The sequence below is a fragment of the Loxodonta africana genome, chromosome 12 (genome assembly GCF_030014295.1).
Source record: "Loxodonta africana isolate mLoxAfr1 chromosome 12, mLoxAfr1.hap2, whole genome shotgun sequence".
In the NCBI taxonomy this organism is placed as follows: Eukaryota; Metazoa; Chordata; class Mammalia; order Proboscidea; family Elephantidae; genus Loxodonta; species Loxodonta africana.
The window spans coordinates 86,651,329-86,669,919 of record NC_087353.1 but is presented as its reverse complement, the minus strand read 5'-3'; the positions used below and the strand labels follow the sequence as shown (position 1 = coordinate 86,669,919).

Sequence of the window (18,591 nt, the reverse complement as noted above, 5' to 3'; positions counted from 1 at the left end):
GAAGTTCTCTTGCCTTTATATACTTTTGCATAGCTTGGTTTTTTTAGACTAAGCATTATTAATTTAAATTTTTAAAAATTAAAAATAAATAAGCCCTCATCGAGCCTCTGCTGGAATGCTGCCACTGCTCTTCAGCTCATCTTCCTGGACTTTTGTCCCGACATCCACTATTGCCTCTACACACACGCACACACACACACAGAAGCTGAAATCAGAGTGAGCATTCCAAAACACCAATGTGGCGATGTCTCCTCATTAGTTAGTACCTTCAATGAATCACCACTAAGACATAAAATCCAAACCTTTGGTTATCTTTAGTGACCTGGCCTCAACTAGCCTTTCTATCCTCCCACCAGCCACCTCCACACTTTCTCCCTTTACTCACACCTTTACTCACAACTTGTTATTTTAGGAACATCCCATCACAGTCATTCCTCAACACTTTCACACATGCTGCTCCCTCCACCAGAAACATCGTTTACCCCATCCCTGACTGAACAACTCCCTTCATCCTTCAAAGCCTAGCTGAGAGTATAACCTCCTCCTTCCACCCTAAGCAAAGAGGGAAGAACCTTACACTACTTTGCGGATTCCTGTGGCAGTGTGTGTCCACCCATTTAGCTGTCTTATTGGCTTCACCAGCGATCTTGGGTTAGGATTTTTCTTGAAATTATTGAAGGTGAAATGAGTCCAGAATTCATTGGAGTACTGCATCAAAGAGAACTGGGAACAGGCACCTGGCATTATACTGGAGAAGGTGCTCCCCCCCGCCGCCCCACTCCTTTAGACATCTCCCCCCCCCCAGGAAAATGCTTTGTTTACCCAAGCAAGCCCTACATAAATCTTAAAACACCCACCCTCCAAATGCCTTCTCTCCACTGCCCCTCAATTCCTCTGCCTCACCAGGACAGAGATCTGCCATATAGCTCCCACCTCTCAGTATTAGAACTCAACCAGAGAGGACATGTGGGTTTCATCCCCCAAGCCAACCCATATCCATTGATAGGGCTGAAATGAATGCTGAGTCTGCATCTAGACACAGCTGGAAAGAGAATCATGAAAGAAAATCATGATTGAGTGGCAATGTCTGCAACTGAAGAAGAAGAGGACTCATTGGCCCTCACCAAGGTTTTGGAATCTTTGAATTGTGCCATCACAGTTGAGACAAATTCCTTCATACGCTGAAAGTCAGTTGGGTTAATGCTACCGGAGCCATCAATCAAGAAGGCGATGTCACTTTCCTGTCGAGGACATTCTAGGCAAGAGGAAAAAGAATATGAATTGATTAATTAAATAATTAGAGATTCAATGTTCATTTTTTGCACGTCATCTCTCTGCTGAGCACTGAGGATAAAAGGATAAATAAGACACAACCCAGGCTCCAAGTGAAGCAAAAACATGGACAAAGTGATATGGAAGAATTTGGTTAACTCTTTTTTTTTTTTTCTATCTGAGGAAATCAGGGAAAGCAATGATATTTGAAGTGGATCATGAAGAATAAGTAACAATTTTCCAGAAATACGAATGGAGAAATAAATTACAGACAGAGGGAATAAACCAAAAACAAACAAAACCCGCTGCCATTAAGTTGATTGCAACTCACAGCTACCCTATAAGGGATTGCATTATGTCCCCCCAAAAATGTCAGCATTAACTTGGTTAGGCCATGATTCCCAGTATTCTGTGGTTGTCTTCCATTTTATGACTGTAATTTTATGTTAAAGAGGATTCAGGTGGGATTGTAACACCCTTACCAGGTCGCATCCTTGATCCAATGTAAAGGGAGTTTCCCTCGGGTGTAGCCTGCCCCACCTTTTATCTCTCAAGAGATAAAAGGAAAGGGAAGCTAGCAGAGAGTGGGAACCTCATACCACCAAGAAAGCAGTGCCAGGAGCAGAGTGTGTCCTTTGGACCTGAGATTCCTGAGCTGAGATGCTCCCAGACCAAGAGAAGACTGAGGAAAGGACCTTCCTCCAGAGCCAACAGAGAGAGAAAGCCTTCCCCTGAATTTGAACTTCTAGCCTATTGGACTGTGAGAGAATAAACTTGTCTTTATTAAAGCCATCCACTTGTGTTATTTCTGTTATAACAACACTAGATGACTAAGACGGAACCTATAGGACAGAGTAGAACTGTCCCATAGGGTTTTCAAGACTGTAAATCTTTACAGAAGCAGACTGCTACATCTTTCTCCCATGGAGCAGTGGTGGGTTTAATTTGCAAACCTTTCAGTTAGCAGCCAAGTGCTTAACCACGGAGCCACCAAGACTCCTTAAAGGAAATATAGCACATATGAAACTGTGCTGTATGTTTTTCTCTGCCCCATCCTCAATTCTTCTTTCTACCTTTCTCCACCCTGCCCTGTGACCCAGGAGAATGGCACATAAAGACCATATGAACAGGGATCTCTCCTGCTCGGCTTGACTTCTCGTTGGATTTGGCCAATTAGGAGCCTCAGAAGGAGATTAAAGGGAGGGAGCAAAGTGACATCAGGGTATATTCCCCTTGGCTCCCCTGCAAGGTTGCTTTAGGCCAGCTCTGTCCCTGACAGAAGACCACTGCTTTTCTCAAGGAGGTCTGCTCCACTCCTCTCTCCTTCCAAGTTCTGGTAACCTCTCTTTCTCTTCATCTCATCTGCTGAGGGGTGGTAACAGGTGCTTGCCCTAAGTTACTGGACCATCCCTTGTAATTTCCCTAGACCCTACCCCCACACTTTTATCCTAATTGGAGTGTGCCATCTGTTACAGTTGGGACTCTGACTGATGTAGAAGGAATGGAGGCTAAAAGGATTCTGGCACAATCAAGAAATGGAAATGGAGAGACAGAAAGGGCCACATAAACCAGAGACTACATCAGCCTGAGACCAGAAGGACTAGATGTTGCCTGGCTACTACCAACAACTGCCCTGACAGGCAACACAACAGAGAATCCCTGACGGAGCAGGAGAACAGTGGGATGAAGACCTCAAATTCTCATAAAAAGACCAGAATTAATGGTCTAACTGAGACTGGAGGGGTCCCAGAGGTCATGGCCCCTGACTCTCTGTTAGCCCAAGACTGGAACCATTCCAGAAGCCAACTCTTCAGACAGGAATTGGACTGGACTATAAGACAGAAAATGACACTGATGAGGAGTGAGCTTCTTGGTTCAAGTAAACACATGAGACTATGTGGGCAGCTCCTGTCTGCAGGAGAGATGAGAAGGTACAGGCAGACAAGAGCTGCTTGAATGGACACGGAGAATACAGGGTGGAGAGGAGGAGTGTGCTGTCACATTAGGGGGAGAGCAGCTAGGGTTACATAGCAAGATGTGTATAAGTTTTTATATGTGAGACTGACTTGATTTGTAAACTTTCACTTAAGGCACAATGAATTTTTTTAAAAAATGGAAATGGCACTAAAGGGGTAAATGTCTGCGATGGGGATGAAGACAAAGCTATGACGTTAAGCAAAGACCAGATTGGGAAGGGTCTGTCTACCTCAATAAACCAAACCAAAAACCCATTGCTGTCGAGTCAATTCTGACTCATAGCAACCCTATAGGACAGAGTAGAATTGCCCCATAGGGTTTCCAACGAGCGCCTGAGTGTATCTGAACTGCAACTTTTGGTTAGCAGCCGTAGCTCTTAACCACTACTCCACCAGGGTTTCCACTCCAATAAGAAGTTTGACTTTATCCTCTAGGAAGTGGGCAGCCACTGAAAATTCTTAGAAAACCAAGTGAGATGATTCATTTTGTATTTTAGGAAAATTGCCATATCAGTGAGGTGTTTATTGCTGCTCTATTCATGATTGCCAAACCCTGAAAACAACACAAACATCTTTCAGGGAGTGAATAGATGAGCTGGTGAATGAAACTGTGATAAATTCAAGCAATGAAATTATTCAGCAGGAAAAATGGTATGAACTACTGATACACACACCTACTTGGATGAATCTCAAATGGTGTATGCTAGGTGAAGGAAGCCAATTCCATTTATATGACATTCTTGAAAAGACAAAACTAGAGTGATGGAGAACAGATCATTGGTTGCCAGGGGCGAGGGAAATGGGTAGGAGGTGACTGACTGTGAAAGGATAGACAAAGGAGTCTTTGGAGGTAATAGAATTGATTATGGTGGTGGTTACACAAATCTATACATACATCAAAATTAATAGAACTGTATACTAAAAGAAAAAAAGTCAATTTTACAGTATGGTAGTTGAAAAATAAATAAAATGAAATTTGCCCAAAAAAAGCATTGATTTTTTTTCCCCCAGGCAAGCAGACCTTAACGTTTATACAGAAAATATACACAGAAGAGTAGATAGGAAATTTTTTTAAGATCTCAAAGATATGTTGTTAAGTGAAAAAAATCAAGGCGCAAAACAGTGTACAAGGCTACAGATACCTATGTGTATAGAGGAGTCTTGGTGGTACGGTGATTAAGAGCTTGGCTGCTAATCAAAGGGTCAGCAGTTTGAATCCACCAGTTGCTCCTTGGAACCCCTATGGGGGAGCTCTACTCTGTCCTATAGGGTTGCCATGAGTCGGCATCGACTGGACAGCAACGAGTTTGGTTTTTTGGTGTTTGTAAATAAATGAAGCATTTCTGGAAGAAGTCACAAGAAACTGCTAATAGTGGCTGCCTCTCAGGAAGGAAATAGGGGGCTGGGGAACACAGGAGGAGGAGATTTTTACAGTATATCCTCCTTTGGTGCCATTTGAATTTTGAACCAAGAGCAGTATTATCTACTTTAAAAGAAATGAATGTGTTTAACAGAAACAATCTTAAACTCATGAAAATGAGGAATAAAGAGAGAAATGCGGGGGAAGTAGCTGAAGCGCCGGGACAGGTAGCTGAAGCTCTGGGACTGGATGAGATCATGCAGGAAGAATGTGTGGGCAAGAAGAGACACTGTATCCTCAGTGCCCCTGAGCACACATACGAATATATAGATATGAAGATACTGAAGTAGGGCAAGGCGGTAAGAAGTGACAGTGGATGGGTGGGAATGATTAGAAGGGATGGTAAGGGAAGGCCTCTTTGAGGAGGTAACATCTGAGCTGAGATGACAATGAATTGTCAGCCACACTGAGACCTGGGGAAAGAGCACGGCAGGCTGAAGAATAGTAAATGCAAAGGTCCTGAGGCTGGTACAAGCTTGGTATGGTTCTTAGAAAAGAAAAGTGGCCAGGATGGCTGGAACACAATGACTGAGGTGGAAGGGATGGGAGAGAATTTGGAGACGTGGGCAGGGGCCACACCATCTAGACCCTCAAAGACTATGGTTGGGAGACTCGGGCACTTACTCTAAGGACAGTGGTTGTGACATCTGTGAAATCAGATGGCCCGGTTCCCTTCTCTCACAAAGGACTATATTAAGATCTGCGTTAAAATGCAAAGCCCTAGGAGTTCCTTTCTCTCTATTATAACCCATTTGCTCAGCCCTCTGTGTCTTAGACCTTTAAGTCACCCACCAGGCCATGAATAGGCCCCAATCCAGCCCTGCCCCCATCCCTCCTGTCTCCTGCTGCCCATTGTGCATTCTGCCAAAGGCAACCTACCTCTGAGGGTCTCAGGAAACCTCCGGGGCTGCTGAAGTAAGTTGGATCCAAACATGAAGCAGAAGCCATTCACATAGGTGTTCTCCTTGCAGATTTGGTGCACAGTGGGGCCGCAGGCCTGGGGAACAGAATGCCCGTAGGAGGAGCTGACCCTGCTTTCTGGTCTTTTTCCCTCAGCATCTCTACCCTCCACAAGACCCCTGATCCCAGTGCCTCTGAGCTCTCAACTCCTCCCACTACCATCCCATCCCAAGACCCAGGCCAACTTACCAACAGCCGGGAAGGGGTGGTAGTGGCTGCCAGAGAGAGCCCCAGGGACATATTCACAGCCTGCAAGGGGACTGAGGAGGCAGATATGAACACAGTTACCCTCAGAGGCATGGAGGGGACAACTTTGGGGCTCACTGGACTGTGGAAAGCTGATCTGGGACCACCTCGGCCCTGGGAGATAGGAAAGTCAAGGGGGGCATCTAGGTCATGGGACAGGAACATGAAGAGGCTATCTAAGGGTATCTGGGGTAGAGTCTGTGGACTACACTAAAGACTGAGGAATTGGAATCTTCAGTCCCCACCATGGACATCCCCCCACCCCCCACCCAGAGCACAGGAATGCCCAGCAAGTTGAGTCCAGGTGTATGCACAGGTAGGACTCTACACCTGGGTCCCAGCCATAGGCAGTGACCTACCCTGCAGGGGGATGGGCTCACACCTGCCCACGCTGTAGTCACACTGGTAGAGGCTGCCAGTTTGGTTGGGAGCCTTTATCTCCTGGGGGGCTCCAACCACCATGCTGTGGGGAGATGTAGGAAGAGATCACCATGGGGACAGTAAGAACTCTCACATTTTGGGAGAGACAGCAACCATGGAAAAAGTTCTACAGCCCAGAGGAACGTGGGGGAGCAAACTCTCACACAGATTCTCCAATTCCCGGAAATAAGAGAAAGAATTAGAGAAGCAAAATATGGGAAAATTATAAGCCTTGGAATGGGAAAGCCCTTTCTAAGAATAACACAAAATCCAGATGTCACTAAAGACTGGTAAATTTAACCGCATAGAACTTTTTAAAATAAATGTCTGCATGTAATAAACTAAACTACCATAAACAAAGCTGGGGGAGGGAGGTTAGAAACTCATATCCTAGATTACTTTCCTCAATATAGTGAAAAAAAAATCCCACTTCTGTCTAGTCAATTCCTACTCAGAGTGACCCTGTAGTCAAAGCCCTTACAAAAAATAAGAAAAATAAATAAATAACCTAATAAAAATTCGGGCAACAGAAAAGAAAAAAGTGTTTACAGAAAAGGAAATAAATCACTCATAAAAAAAGTGACGAAATTTAAAATTATACTGAGAATTCCAACTGCCTTTTTTGCAGAGATGGAAAATCTCATCCTAAAATTTGCATGAATGTGCAAGGGACCCCAAAAAGCCAAAACAATCCAGAAAAAAAAAGAACAAAGTATGAAGTGCTCACACTTTCTACTTTCAAAACTTTCCATTTTACAATAATCAAAAGAGCGTGGTACTGGAATAAGGCAAGACGCATAGATCTAAGGAATGGAAGTGAAAGTCCAGAAATAGATCCAAACATCTATGATCAATTGATTTTCCATAAGAGTGCCAAGACCGCTCAACAGGGAATAAATACTCTTTTCAACCAATGGTGCTGGGACAACTGGATATCTACATGCAAAGAATGAACCTGGAGATACAACTATTGGTCTCTACTCATCTGGAGCAAAAGAGGAGGAAGGAAACCAAAGACACAAAGAAGAAATTAGTCTACAGGACAAATAGTCTACACGAACCATGGCCTCATCTACCCTGAAACAAGAAGAACTAGTTGGTGTCCGGCTATTATTACCACCCATTCTAATCAGGGTCACAATAGATGGACCCTGATACTAAAAAGTGGGAGAAAAATATGGAAAAGAACCACAAATTCCTTAAAAAAAAAAAAAAAAAGACAGACCTACTGACCTGGTTGAGACTGGGGGACTCTCCAAAACTACTGCCCTGAGATATTCTTCAAACCTTGAACTGAAACTAACCCCTGAGGTCACCTTGTAGCTAAATAACAAATTGGCTCAAAAAATAATGAATATCGCTCTTAAGTACTGTGTTCCTGTTAAAAAATCGCCTATATGAGGCCAAACAGTCAATAATTACATTACAACAAAGGTAAGGCTATAAAAAGGCAGGGACTAGATTAATAATGAAAACAGAACAACCAGAATGGAAATAATGAGAATGTTCACACATTGTGACGAATGTAAACAATGTTACTCAACAACCTGTGTAAAAATTGTTGATGGGAACCTAACTGCTGTGTAAACCTTCACCAAAAGCATGATAAAACACTATTTTAAAAAATGAAGCTGAAACCATGCCCCAGACCTTACACAAAAAAATTAATTCAAAATGGATCAAAGACCTAAATGTAAGAATTAAAACTATATAACTCTTAGAAGAAAACATACAGGTAAATCTTCATGATCTGATTTGACAATGAATTCTCAGATATCACAACTAAAGTACAAGCAACAACAGAAATAGATAAATTGGACTTCACCAAAATTAAAAACTTGCATGTCGAAGGACACTATTATAAAAGCAAAGAGATAACCCACAGAGTGGGAGAAAATATTTTCAAATCATACAGCTGATAAAAGCCTAGTATCAAAAACCTAGAAAGAACTCTTACAACTCACCAGCAAAAAGACAAACAACCCAATTAAAAAATGGGCAAAAGATTTGAAAGAAAGAAGATATATGAATGGCCAACAAGCTTATGAAAAGATGCTCAACATCCTTAGCCATCAGAGAAATGCAAATCAAAACTACAGTGAGATGCCACTTCACACACATGGTAATAATAACAAGTGTTGGCAAGAATGTGAAAAAATTGAAACCCTCACAGATTGCAAGGTGCAGCTCCTTTGGAAAAGAGTTTGACCATTCTTCAAAAAGTTAATCATGAGTTACCATATAACCCAACAGTTCCATTCCTAGATATATATAAAAAAAAAGATATATACCCCCCAAAATTGAAAATAATTGTTCAAATAAAAAGTTGTACACAAATGTTCATAGCAGTACTATTCACAATAGCCAAAATGTGGAAACAATGAAAATGCCCATCAACTGATGGATGAATAAGCAAAATAAGGTGTACCCATAAAATCAAATATTATATGACCATAAAAAGGAATGACGTACTGATACATGCTACAACATGGATGAATCTTGAAAACTTCAGGCTAAGTGACAGAAGCCAGACATGAAAGGCCACATATTGTATGATTCCATTTATAGAAAATATCCAGAATAGACAAATTTATAGAAACAGAAAGTAGATTAGTGGTTGTCAGGAGATGCAAGAACAGAGGAATGAGGAGGGACTGCTTAATGGGGGCTCCATTTGGGGTGATGAAAAAGTTTTGGAACCAGATAGTGATGATAGTTGCACAACACTGCAAATGTACTAAAATGTACTAAAAGTCATTAAAGTGGTAGATTTTATATTATGTGAATTTTACCTCAATTCAAAAAAACCTAAATTAAGATGCCATTTCTCACCTACCCAAATTGCAAAAATCACTGTTTTATAACACACTAGTTTTGCAAGGTGGTAGGGAAGTAAGTGTTTTCATAAATGTCTAGTGCAAGTGTAAATTGTTGCCACCTCTAGGGAGGGTAGTCTGGAAAAACTGTTAAAATTACTTTTGCATGTGTACCCTAAGATCCAGCAATCCCACTTCTAGGAATTTATTTCAAAATATGCTTGCACATGTGCAAAATGACAGCAGTGCTTACACGGCAAAAGTTTGGAAACAATCTAAATGTCAACTATGAAAAAATTTTTTTAAAGAAAAGATTTAACGTAATGTAAATGTTATAGTGCTTCCATATAATGGAATACAATGAAAGCATAAAAAAGAATGAGGAAGCTCTTTATGTACTTATCTGGCAAAATCACCAAGCCAAATAAAGAAAAGAAAAAAAAAGGGCAAGGGACAGTACGTAGCAGAGGCCGGCAACTTTTTCTGTAGGGCCAGATAGTAAATATTTTAGGCTTTGCAAACCAGACAGTCTCTGTCTCAGCTACTCAATTCAGCCATTGTAGCTCAAAAACAGCTACAAAAAAAATCAAACCAAACCCACTGCCTACAAGTTGATCCTGACCCCTAGCGACCCTATAGGGCAGAGTAGAGCTGCCCCCATAGGGTTTCCAAGGCTGTAATCCTTTACGGAAGCAGACAGTCACATCTTTCTCCAACAGAGTGGCAGATGGGTTCTAACCACTGAACTTTCAGTTAGCAGCCTAGTGCTTTTAAAAAATAGCCACAGACAATAAGTAATGAATGAGTAGAGCCACGTTCAGTAAAACTGTATTTACAAAAACAGGCAGCAGCCCACAGGCCATAGTTTGCCCAGTCTCTGGTAGAGAGTATAAGGTGTGGTAGAAATTGTGGGTAGGTGGGGAGGTGGGATGAGAATGCCTATGTATATAAAAGCACAGAATCTCTCTGCAAGAACTCACAAGAAGCCATTTGCTGGAGTTCGCTCTTAGGAAGGGAAATGGGAGAAGAGAATGAGAGGGAGACTTTTTACTATCATCCCCTTTTGTATTTTTTGAATTTTGAATTTACCACCACTACTATTAAAAAAAAAATTTTTTTTAGTTTTTTACTATTTAACATTGTGCTGGAAGTCCTAGCTAGAGCAATAAGGCAAGAAAAAGAAATAAATGGCATCCAAATTGGTAACAAAGAAGTAAAACTGTCCCTATTTGCAGATGATATGATACTATACACAGAAAACCCAAAAGACCCTACGAGAAAACTACTGGAACTAGTAGAAAGATTCAGCAGATTAGCAGGATACAAGATAAACATACAAAAATCAGTTGTATTCCTATACACCAGTAAGGAGAATGACGAAAAGGAAATTAGGAAAACACTACCATTTATAATATCCCCTAAAAAACAAAATAAAATACTTAGGAATAAACCTAACCAGAGATGTAAAAGACCTATACAAAGAAAACTACAAAACACTACTGCAAGAAACCAAAAGAGAACTACATAAATGGAAGCACATGCCATGCTCATGGATAGGTAGACTCAACATTGTGAAAATGTCAATTCTACCCAAAGCAACCTACAAATATAATGCAATCCCGATCCAAATACCAACAGCATTCTTTAAAGAGGCGGAAAAACTAGTCACTAACTTTATATCAAAAGGGAAGAGGCCCCGATAAGTAAAGCACTATTAAAGAAGATAGTAGGAGGGCTTGCATTACCTGACCTCAGAACCTACTATACAGCTACAGTAGTAAAAACACTCTGGTTCTGGTTCAACGACAGATACATTGACCAGTGGAACAAATTGAGAACCCAGATGTAAATCCATCCACCTATGGTCACCTGACCTTCAACAAGGACTCAAAGTCCATCAAATGGGGAAAATACTGTCTTTTTAACAAACAGTACTGGCAAACCGGATGTCCATCCGCAAAAAAAGAAACAGGACCTATAACTCACACCAAAAACTAATTCAAAATGGATCAAAGACCTAAATATAAAACTATGAATATCATAGAAGAAAAAAATAGAGTCAACGTTAGAGGCCCTAATACATGGCATTAACAGAATACAAACCACAATTAACAACATACAAACTCTAGAAGACAGGCTAGACAAGTGAGATCCTCTAAAAATTAAACACTTATGTTCATCAAAAGACTTCACCAAAAGAGTAAAAAGAGAACCTACAGACTGGGAAAAAATTTTTGGCTATGACAAGTCTGACAAAGGTCTAATCTCTAAAATCTACAGGAAAATCCAACACCTCTACAATAAGAAGACATAATCCAATTTTTAAAAAATGGGCAAAGGATATGAACAGACACTTCACCAAAGAAGACATTCAAGTAGCTATCAGACACGTGAGGAAATGCTCATGATCACTAACCATTAAACCAAAACTCCAAACCCGTTGCTCATAGTGACCCTACAGAACAGTGTAGAACTGCTCCATATGATTTCCAAGGAGCCCCTGGTGGATTCAAACTGCTGACTTTTTGGTTAGCAGCTATAGCTCTTAACCACTGCTCCACCAGGGTTTCCCACTAGTCGTTAGAGAAATGGAAACCAAAACTACAACAAAATACTATCTCACCCTAACATTACAGGCGCAAATTAAAAAAAAAAAACCAGAAAATAACAAATGTTAGAGAGGCTGCAGAGAGATTGGAGCTCTTATGCACTGTTGGTGGGAATGCAAAATGGTACAACCATTTTTGGAAAACGATATGGCACTTCCTTAAAAAGCTAGAAATAGAAATACCATGTGATCCAGCAATCCCACTCCTAGAAACATATCCTAGAGAAATAAGAGCTGTCACATGAATAGATATATGCACACTCATGGTCATTGCAGCCTTGCTCACAGCAGCAAAAAGATGGAAACAAGCTAGCTGCCCACCAACAGATGAATGGATAGACAAACTACGGTACATACACACAATGGAATACTATGCAATGATAAAGAACAGTGATCAATCTGTGAAGCATCTCACAACATGGATGAATCTGGAGGGCGTTATGCTGTGTGAAATAAGTCTATAACAAAAGGACAAATACTGTATAAGACCGCTACTATAAAAACTCACAAAAAGGTTTACACACAGAAAGAAACAATCTCTGATGGTTACGAGCAACGAGAGGAGTTGGGATGGAAAACACTAAATAGACAAATTCATTGCCATCAATCCAATTTTGACTCATACCGACCCTAAAAGACAGAGTAGAACTGACCCATAGGGTTTCCAAGGAGCACCTGGATGATTCGAACTGCCGACCTTTTGGTTAGCAGCAAAACTCTTAAAGCCTCCAAGGTTTCCAAATAGAAGATAGATAAGTGGTAATTTTGGTGACGGGTAAGACAGTACACAGTACTGGGGAAGCCAGCACAAATTCTCCTAGGCAAGGTCATGAAAGCTCCATAGACACGTCCAAACTCCCTGAGGGAACAAATTAGTGGTCTGAGGGCTGTGAGGACCATGACCTCAGGAAACATCTAGCTCAATTGGCATAACATAGCTTATAAAGAAAATGCTCTACGTTCTACTTTGGTGAGTAGCATCTGGGGTCTTAAAAGCTTGTGAGCAGCCATCTAAGATACTCCACTGATCTCACCCCAAATGGAGCAAGGGAGAATGAAGACAACCAAAGACACAAGGGAAAGATTAGTCCAGAGGACTAAAGGACCACAAGTATTACAGCCCCCACCAGACTGCATCCAGCACAACTGTATGGTACCCAGATACCACCACTGACTGCTTTGACAGGGATCACAACAGAGGGTCCCAGACGGAGCTGGAGAAAAATGTAGAACAAAATTCTAACTTACAAAAAAAGACCAGCCTGACAGAAACTGGAGAAACCCCAAGAGTATGGCCCCTGAACATTCTTTTAACTCAGTAATGAGATCACTCCCGTGGTTCACCCTTCAGCCAAAGATTAGACAGGACCATAAAACAAAACAAGACTAAATGAGCACACCGGCCCAGAGGAAAGGGCAAGAAGGGAGGAAGGGACAGAAAAGCTGGTAATGGGAACCCAAGGTCAAGAAGGGGAGAGTGTTGACATGTTGTGGGGTTGGCAACCAATGCCACAAAACTATATGTGTACTAATTGTTTAATGAGAAACTAGTTTGTTCTGTAAACCTTCAACTAAAGTACTATATATATATATATATATATATAAGAAAATAGCCATTTTTTCAAGTATTTAAGTCCTAGAGGGAAAAGGTATGAGGCAGGAAACTCCACCAGAGGTTCTTACCGGGATCCCTCAAACTGGACCACACTCTGTCCAAAGCCCCTTGCATTCTCTTGGAAAATCATTGCATTTTCCGTGTCCAGGTTGAACCCGTGACATAAGGCCAGGCCTGGAGGGAGAATAAAGGGGTAAGAGTCAGGCAGAGAAAAATTTCCTCCCTGCTCCGTGCATCTTCATACCAGGATCCACCCTAACCCAGCATCCTCACATCTGCCTCCCACCTAGGTCCAGCTCTACTAGCCTGGGGCAAGGATCAGCACGCTTTTCTATAAAGGGCCAGATGGCAAACATTTTAGGCTTTGTGGATCAAGGGACGAAATAGAGTATACTATGTAGATACTTATATAACAAGAGAGAAAATACATTTCCACAAATTTTGATTGAAGGAATTCTGAATATAACAATAATAATTAAGCTTGTTCTTTTTGTAATACAAGTCTACTAATGAGACAAATGGTATTCTTTGGGAGAGATAACATTTAATTTAATTGGGGTTCAAAAATTCATCTGTAAAAACCATTCTTAGTGTCACATGTTGTACGAAAACACTCTGTGGATCACATTTGGCCCACAAGCTGTAGTTTTCTGACCTCCAGCCTGAGGTCTACTCAGACCACCACTTTGGGGCACATTCGGCCCTTCTCTGGACTCCACTCAGCTCCTGAGCTCACAGGAGTTCTTTCCTCCAATGTCCCCGTTCTGCTGATTTGCCCAATAATCAAGTTCCTTTTTATAGTCTCTCCATTACATAAATTCCTTCCTGCACAACTCTCAAGCATTTTCTTTCCTTCTTTGATCCATTCTCCACAAAACGCAGTCATAAAAGGAGGCAAACTTGAATCATTTTGCTCAGTCATTCAACAAACATTTACCCCCTGGATCCTTAAAAAATAGAACTGGAGGCAAAGTGAAGGTAGTTAAGGTACCGTCCAAAAGGAAACATGCCAGAAGAGAAGTCCAATACCAGTCATGCACTGTCGGGCAAGTCACTTCACCTTTCTGGACCTCAGTTCCCTCATCCGGAAAGTGAAGAGTACCAGCCAGATCCCCTTGCCCAGTCTATGGGCTTAGTCATTTGTCCGTGTTTCTCTGGCCATCCCATCTCGGTTTAGCTCTACTCTCTGCTTCTTAAACCATTTATCTTTCTCCATGCCCTCTTTCCCTCCCCCAGTCTAACCCCTAGCTATTCTGCACCCTCAGTCTCCACTCACAGACCCAAAAGTTCCTTCTCCCCACCCTGAGGACCTCCCCTCACACCCCTTGCATACCTGTCAACAGAAAGAATTTGGTAGTCATCCTAACCATGGCTGAAAGGAGCAGGAGCCACAGGACTCCAGGGGCCACTGAGATACCTCAGGAGAGTCACCAAAGCCAGAGAGGGCAGAAAAAAGAGAAGTAGGAGGCAGAAGTCTGATTAGAGACTCAAAGGAAGAAGGCGGGGGCTCAGTGAGCGCACAGCTTTGCTTGACCTTCCTCCCACGACCTCCTGCAGTCTGTTCTCCCTCCCCACCTAGCTTCCTGGCCCAAACCATCAAGGATACTATCAAAAAAGTGTAATTTGTCACCCACTAATTTCTGGGGTTGACCAAAGCATCATGAAAAGAAAGCTGAATAGACTTAGGACCTGCCTCTGGAAAAGTGTCTCTGTGTCTCCCCCTAAAACAAACTGCAAAATGTCCTTTCTGCAGCCCACAGAAATAAGAGTTATCCACTTTTGTAGCCATCGTCGAGGACAACTCAGGAGCAGAGGAAACATGTACTCTTTGAATAACATTTTGCTTTAAAAAAAAATAAAAGTGCTCTAACCCTTTGCCTAGAATTTTCACTTCCAAGAATTTATCCTAAGGAATAACTAAGAAGTACAGTCAACGACATATATACAAGTTTGTTCATTGCAGCATTGTTTTTAGTAGTGAAAAACTAGAACAACATAAACATCTCACACCAAAGTAATGGTTAAATGATGCCTCATTGTGTGGTATATCTTTACATTTCATTGCGTGCTGTCACTTCCAATGATTCCAAAGACACAGGAAAATACTTTTAGCATCAATGTGTATGAAATACGTAGAATAGCAAACTGTGTCATGTATGTGACTGTTACAAGTGATTCACAACCCAATAACCTACACAGTCTTTCTCTAACGCTTTTTCTTTTGCCTCTAGTACTACTTTCCTAAAACCCAAATGGAGATAAATGTTTGCTGACTATAAAAAGACCATAAAAATTCTGTATAGTTTGTTTTTAAATTATCTGTTTAAAAATATATATGTGCAGGAACCTCAAGGGTTAACAGTCGTTATACGCAGATGATAGGATATGGGCTGAGTTCCAGTAACTTGTTGCTTCATAGCAAACCACACCAAAACTTAGTGGCTTAAAACAACAATTTATTATTATCTCTCACGGTTCTGTGGGTTGACTGACCCCTACGGGGTTGTTCTCACGTGGTTGCAGTCAGATCGTGGCTGGGGTCAGAATCATCCAATGGCTTGGTTGGGCTGGACTTGCAAAATGGGCCACTCACATGGCAAGCAATCCGCCCCGACTGTAGGCGAGGAGCTCAGTTGGAACTGTGGACTAAAGCACTTACCTGTGACCATTCCACTTGGTTTGACCTTTTCACGATTTGGTAGCTAAATTTCAAGAGCAAGTATTCCAAGAGACAGGAAGTGGAAGCTGCTAGTCTCTTCAGATCTTGATTTGTAAACTGGCACAGAATCACTTTTACCATATTCTGTTGGCCAACCAGTCACAAAGAATTGGTGGCGATCTTTAATCTGTCATAGAATTATCTCCTGTGTTTTTTATTTAAAACTTTTATACAAAAAAATGAGTGACTTTTATAATCAGGGGAAAAAAATAATTTAAAAATAACAAAATGCCTATGCTTGTTAAGAGGTTAAACAAAAAAAAAAAAACCCCCGTTGTCATCAAGTCAACTCTGACTCATAGTGACCCTATAAGACAGGGTACAACTGCCCCACATGGTTTCCAAGGAGCACCTGGTGGATTCAAACTGCTAGCCTTTTGATTAACAGCTGTAAAAAGACTGAGGAAAGAGGACGAAGACCATGGGCCCAGGTTGAGAAAATACAAACTTGTGTGTGGGGTTGATTAGTTTAAGAGATAAGCTGTGGTTCTTTGGGTAAGTGTTTTCACTGCTCTTGATCAGACATAGCAACTCCTCCCTACCCTGAACAGTGGCTGAGGGTCCACTCTCTGTAAGGTATAGGCAGAATCTCACAATGTCCCACCTGCAAAGCCTTTCTCAATGACCCACCAATGGGTGTGTACCTGATCAGGTGACAGCAGGTGGGTACCTGACCCCAGGCCAGTCCATCTATAGACTACCAGCCATTCCCTCCCACCTGTCTCCCACCCTCACTCTTGATAAAATCTTAGCTTGGATTCCCCTATAAATGGACCCTGAAACAAGAATTTGAGTGTAAGTACTTTATTTGGGACTTGATCCAGGAAACATGGATGGGGGAGCGGGAAAGGGAAGGAGCCTACGAAATAAGTTACCACTGTGGGCAACTGGAGCTCAATCCACTAAGGAACTCTAGAAACCAATGCAGAGCACATCTCAAAGTTATTCCATCTGAGGGGCAAGGGAACTAGATTTTTACCCACAACTCACACCAGCTATTGATTGAGGGGTGCTCTGTAGGGAAGCCTTAATTCTCTGGCACTCCCAGTCTGCCCTGCACCCAGGCAGAGGAGGATCCAGAGAGAGCCCTCAGGTGAGCAGTTATAGGTTCTGACAGCTGGAAATCTGGCCATCTTGAATGAGAATGTTAAATGCTGGTGGGAAAAGGATGAAGTAGCTACAGCATCTGCTACAGGTACTCAAATATTTTTTCATAGCATTTATTGTTATCTTTGATAATTATCCAATATATTTATTCATTGTCTATTGTCTGACTTCCCTACTAGAGTATATAAACTCCATGAGAGCACAGATTCTTATCTGTCTTATTCACCATTCTCTATAGAACAGTGCCTGGCTCATAATAGACACCAAATAAAAATTAATTGAATGAATGAATGAGGTGACATGGAATGAAAAGATAAACTAATCCATTCAGATTCACTTTCCCAGGGAATGTGAACTAAGAAATAAGACCTACTGAGAGAAAGACCCAGTTAGCAATGAGAGCTGAGGGTGAAAACTCAAGATATGGATTTGGAGCAAGAGAGAGAACTTGTATAAGCTGAAGTTATAAGTAAGCAGGAGAAGCTGGCTTGTTAGTGAGAGAAGATTAGCACTGACTTGCAGAGGGAGAGACACCGTGCATGAGGGACAGTGTGATCCCCAGAAGAGAGAATTAGAGAAATACCCTGAAGACGCCTCTGCTTCAGATGGATTTTCAGTTCAGACTATGGATTTCTGTATTAGAAAGAATAGGCTTGGAGTCCCTGGGTGGCACAAACAGTTAAGCACTCGACTACTATCTGAAAGGTTGATGGTTCAAACCCACCCAGAGGCACCTTAGAAGACAGGCCTGGCAATCTGCCTCTGAAAGGTCACAGCCTTGAAAACCCTATGGAACAGTTCTACTCTGCACACATGGGGTCCCATGAGTCAGAATAAACTCGATGGCAACTAACAGCAACAGCAACAAGGATAGGCTAGGTTATGCTGCAGTAACAAACAGTATCAGTGCTTTATATAACAAAAAAATCTCAATGCCTCGAAGTTTATTTCTCAGTCCTCCAAAATTCACTGCAGAGCTAAGAAACGCTCCCTGGAAGATATCCTCCATGTGTTACCTCAGAATTCCAATCTGCTTTATTTCATCAAGGTTCCATATCAGCACATGCCTCCATGATTACCAAGGCAGAAGACCAAAGAGCACAGACAACTGCACGCAGGCTCTTCAGTGCTTCTACCCAGAAGTGACACTCATCACTTCTGCTCACATTTCAGTGGTCAAAGAAGTCATATGTCCACACCCAGCTTCAGGGTCAGAAAAGTACAATCATCTCTTGTACCTGGAAACAGAGCAAAAAATTAGTAATCAATGACAAAGCCCATCATGGAAACCTAACTGCAAATTGTCCAGAACTTGAAATAATTCAAGTGAAACCAGTGTTTCTAATATCGAATCAACCTAAGACAACTTGCTGGGGGATTCTAAGGTAAAAACAACCACCATTTGCCTACTGCTTTACAAGGTAACATCTTT

At 41.7% G+C, this 18,591-nt stretch overlaps 1 protein-coding gene across 3 annotated transcripts in view; it reads right to left on the bottom strand.

The window, feature by feature from the left end:
* Nucleotides 1–14,795, bottom strand: part of ITGAM (integrin subunit alpha M) — a 48,353-nt gene extending 33,558 nt beyond the window's left edge. For 2 of the 3 annotated variants that reach the window (XM_064294835.1, XM_064294836.1), the window contains exons 1-7: nt 14,667–14,795; nt 13,402–13,507; nt 6,234–6,337; nt 5,818–5,888; nt 5,548–5,665; nt 1,125–1,255; nt 578–723 (exon numbers count right to left, since the gene is read on the bottom strand). In XM_064294835.1, coding sequence (XP_064150905.1) covers nt 578–723; nt 1,125–1,255; nt 5,548–5,665; nt 5,818–5,888; nt 6,234–6,337; nt 13,402–13,507; nt 14,667–14,703 — 713 coding nt within the window. In that variant the 5' untranslated portion in view covers nt 14,704–14,795. Of the gene's footprint in view, nt 1–577; nt 724–1,124; nt 1,256–5,547; nt 5,666–5,817; nt 5,889–6,233; nt 6,338–13,401; nt 13,508–14,666 lie in introns of those variants that run through there. The other variant, XM_064294837.1, reaches the window with a different exon arrangement.
* Nucleotides 14,796–18,591: the final 3,796 nt, after the last annotated feature.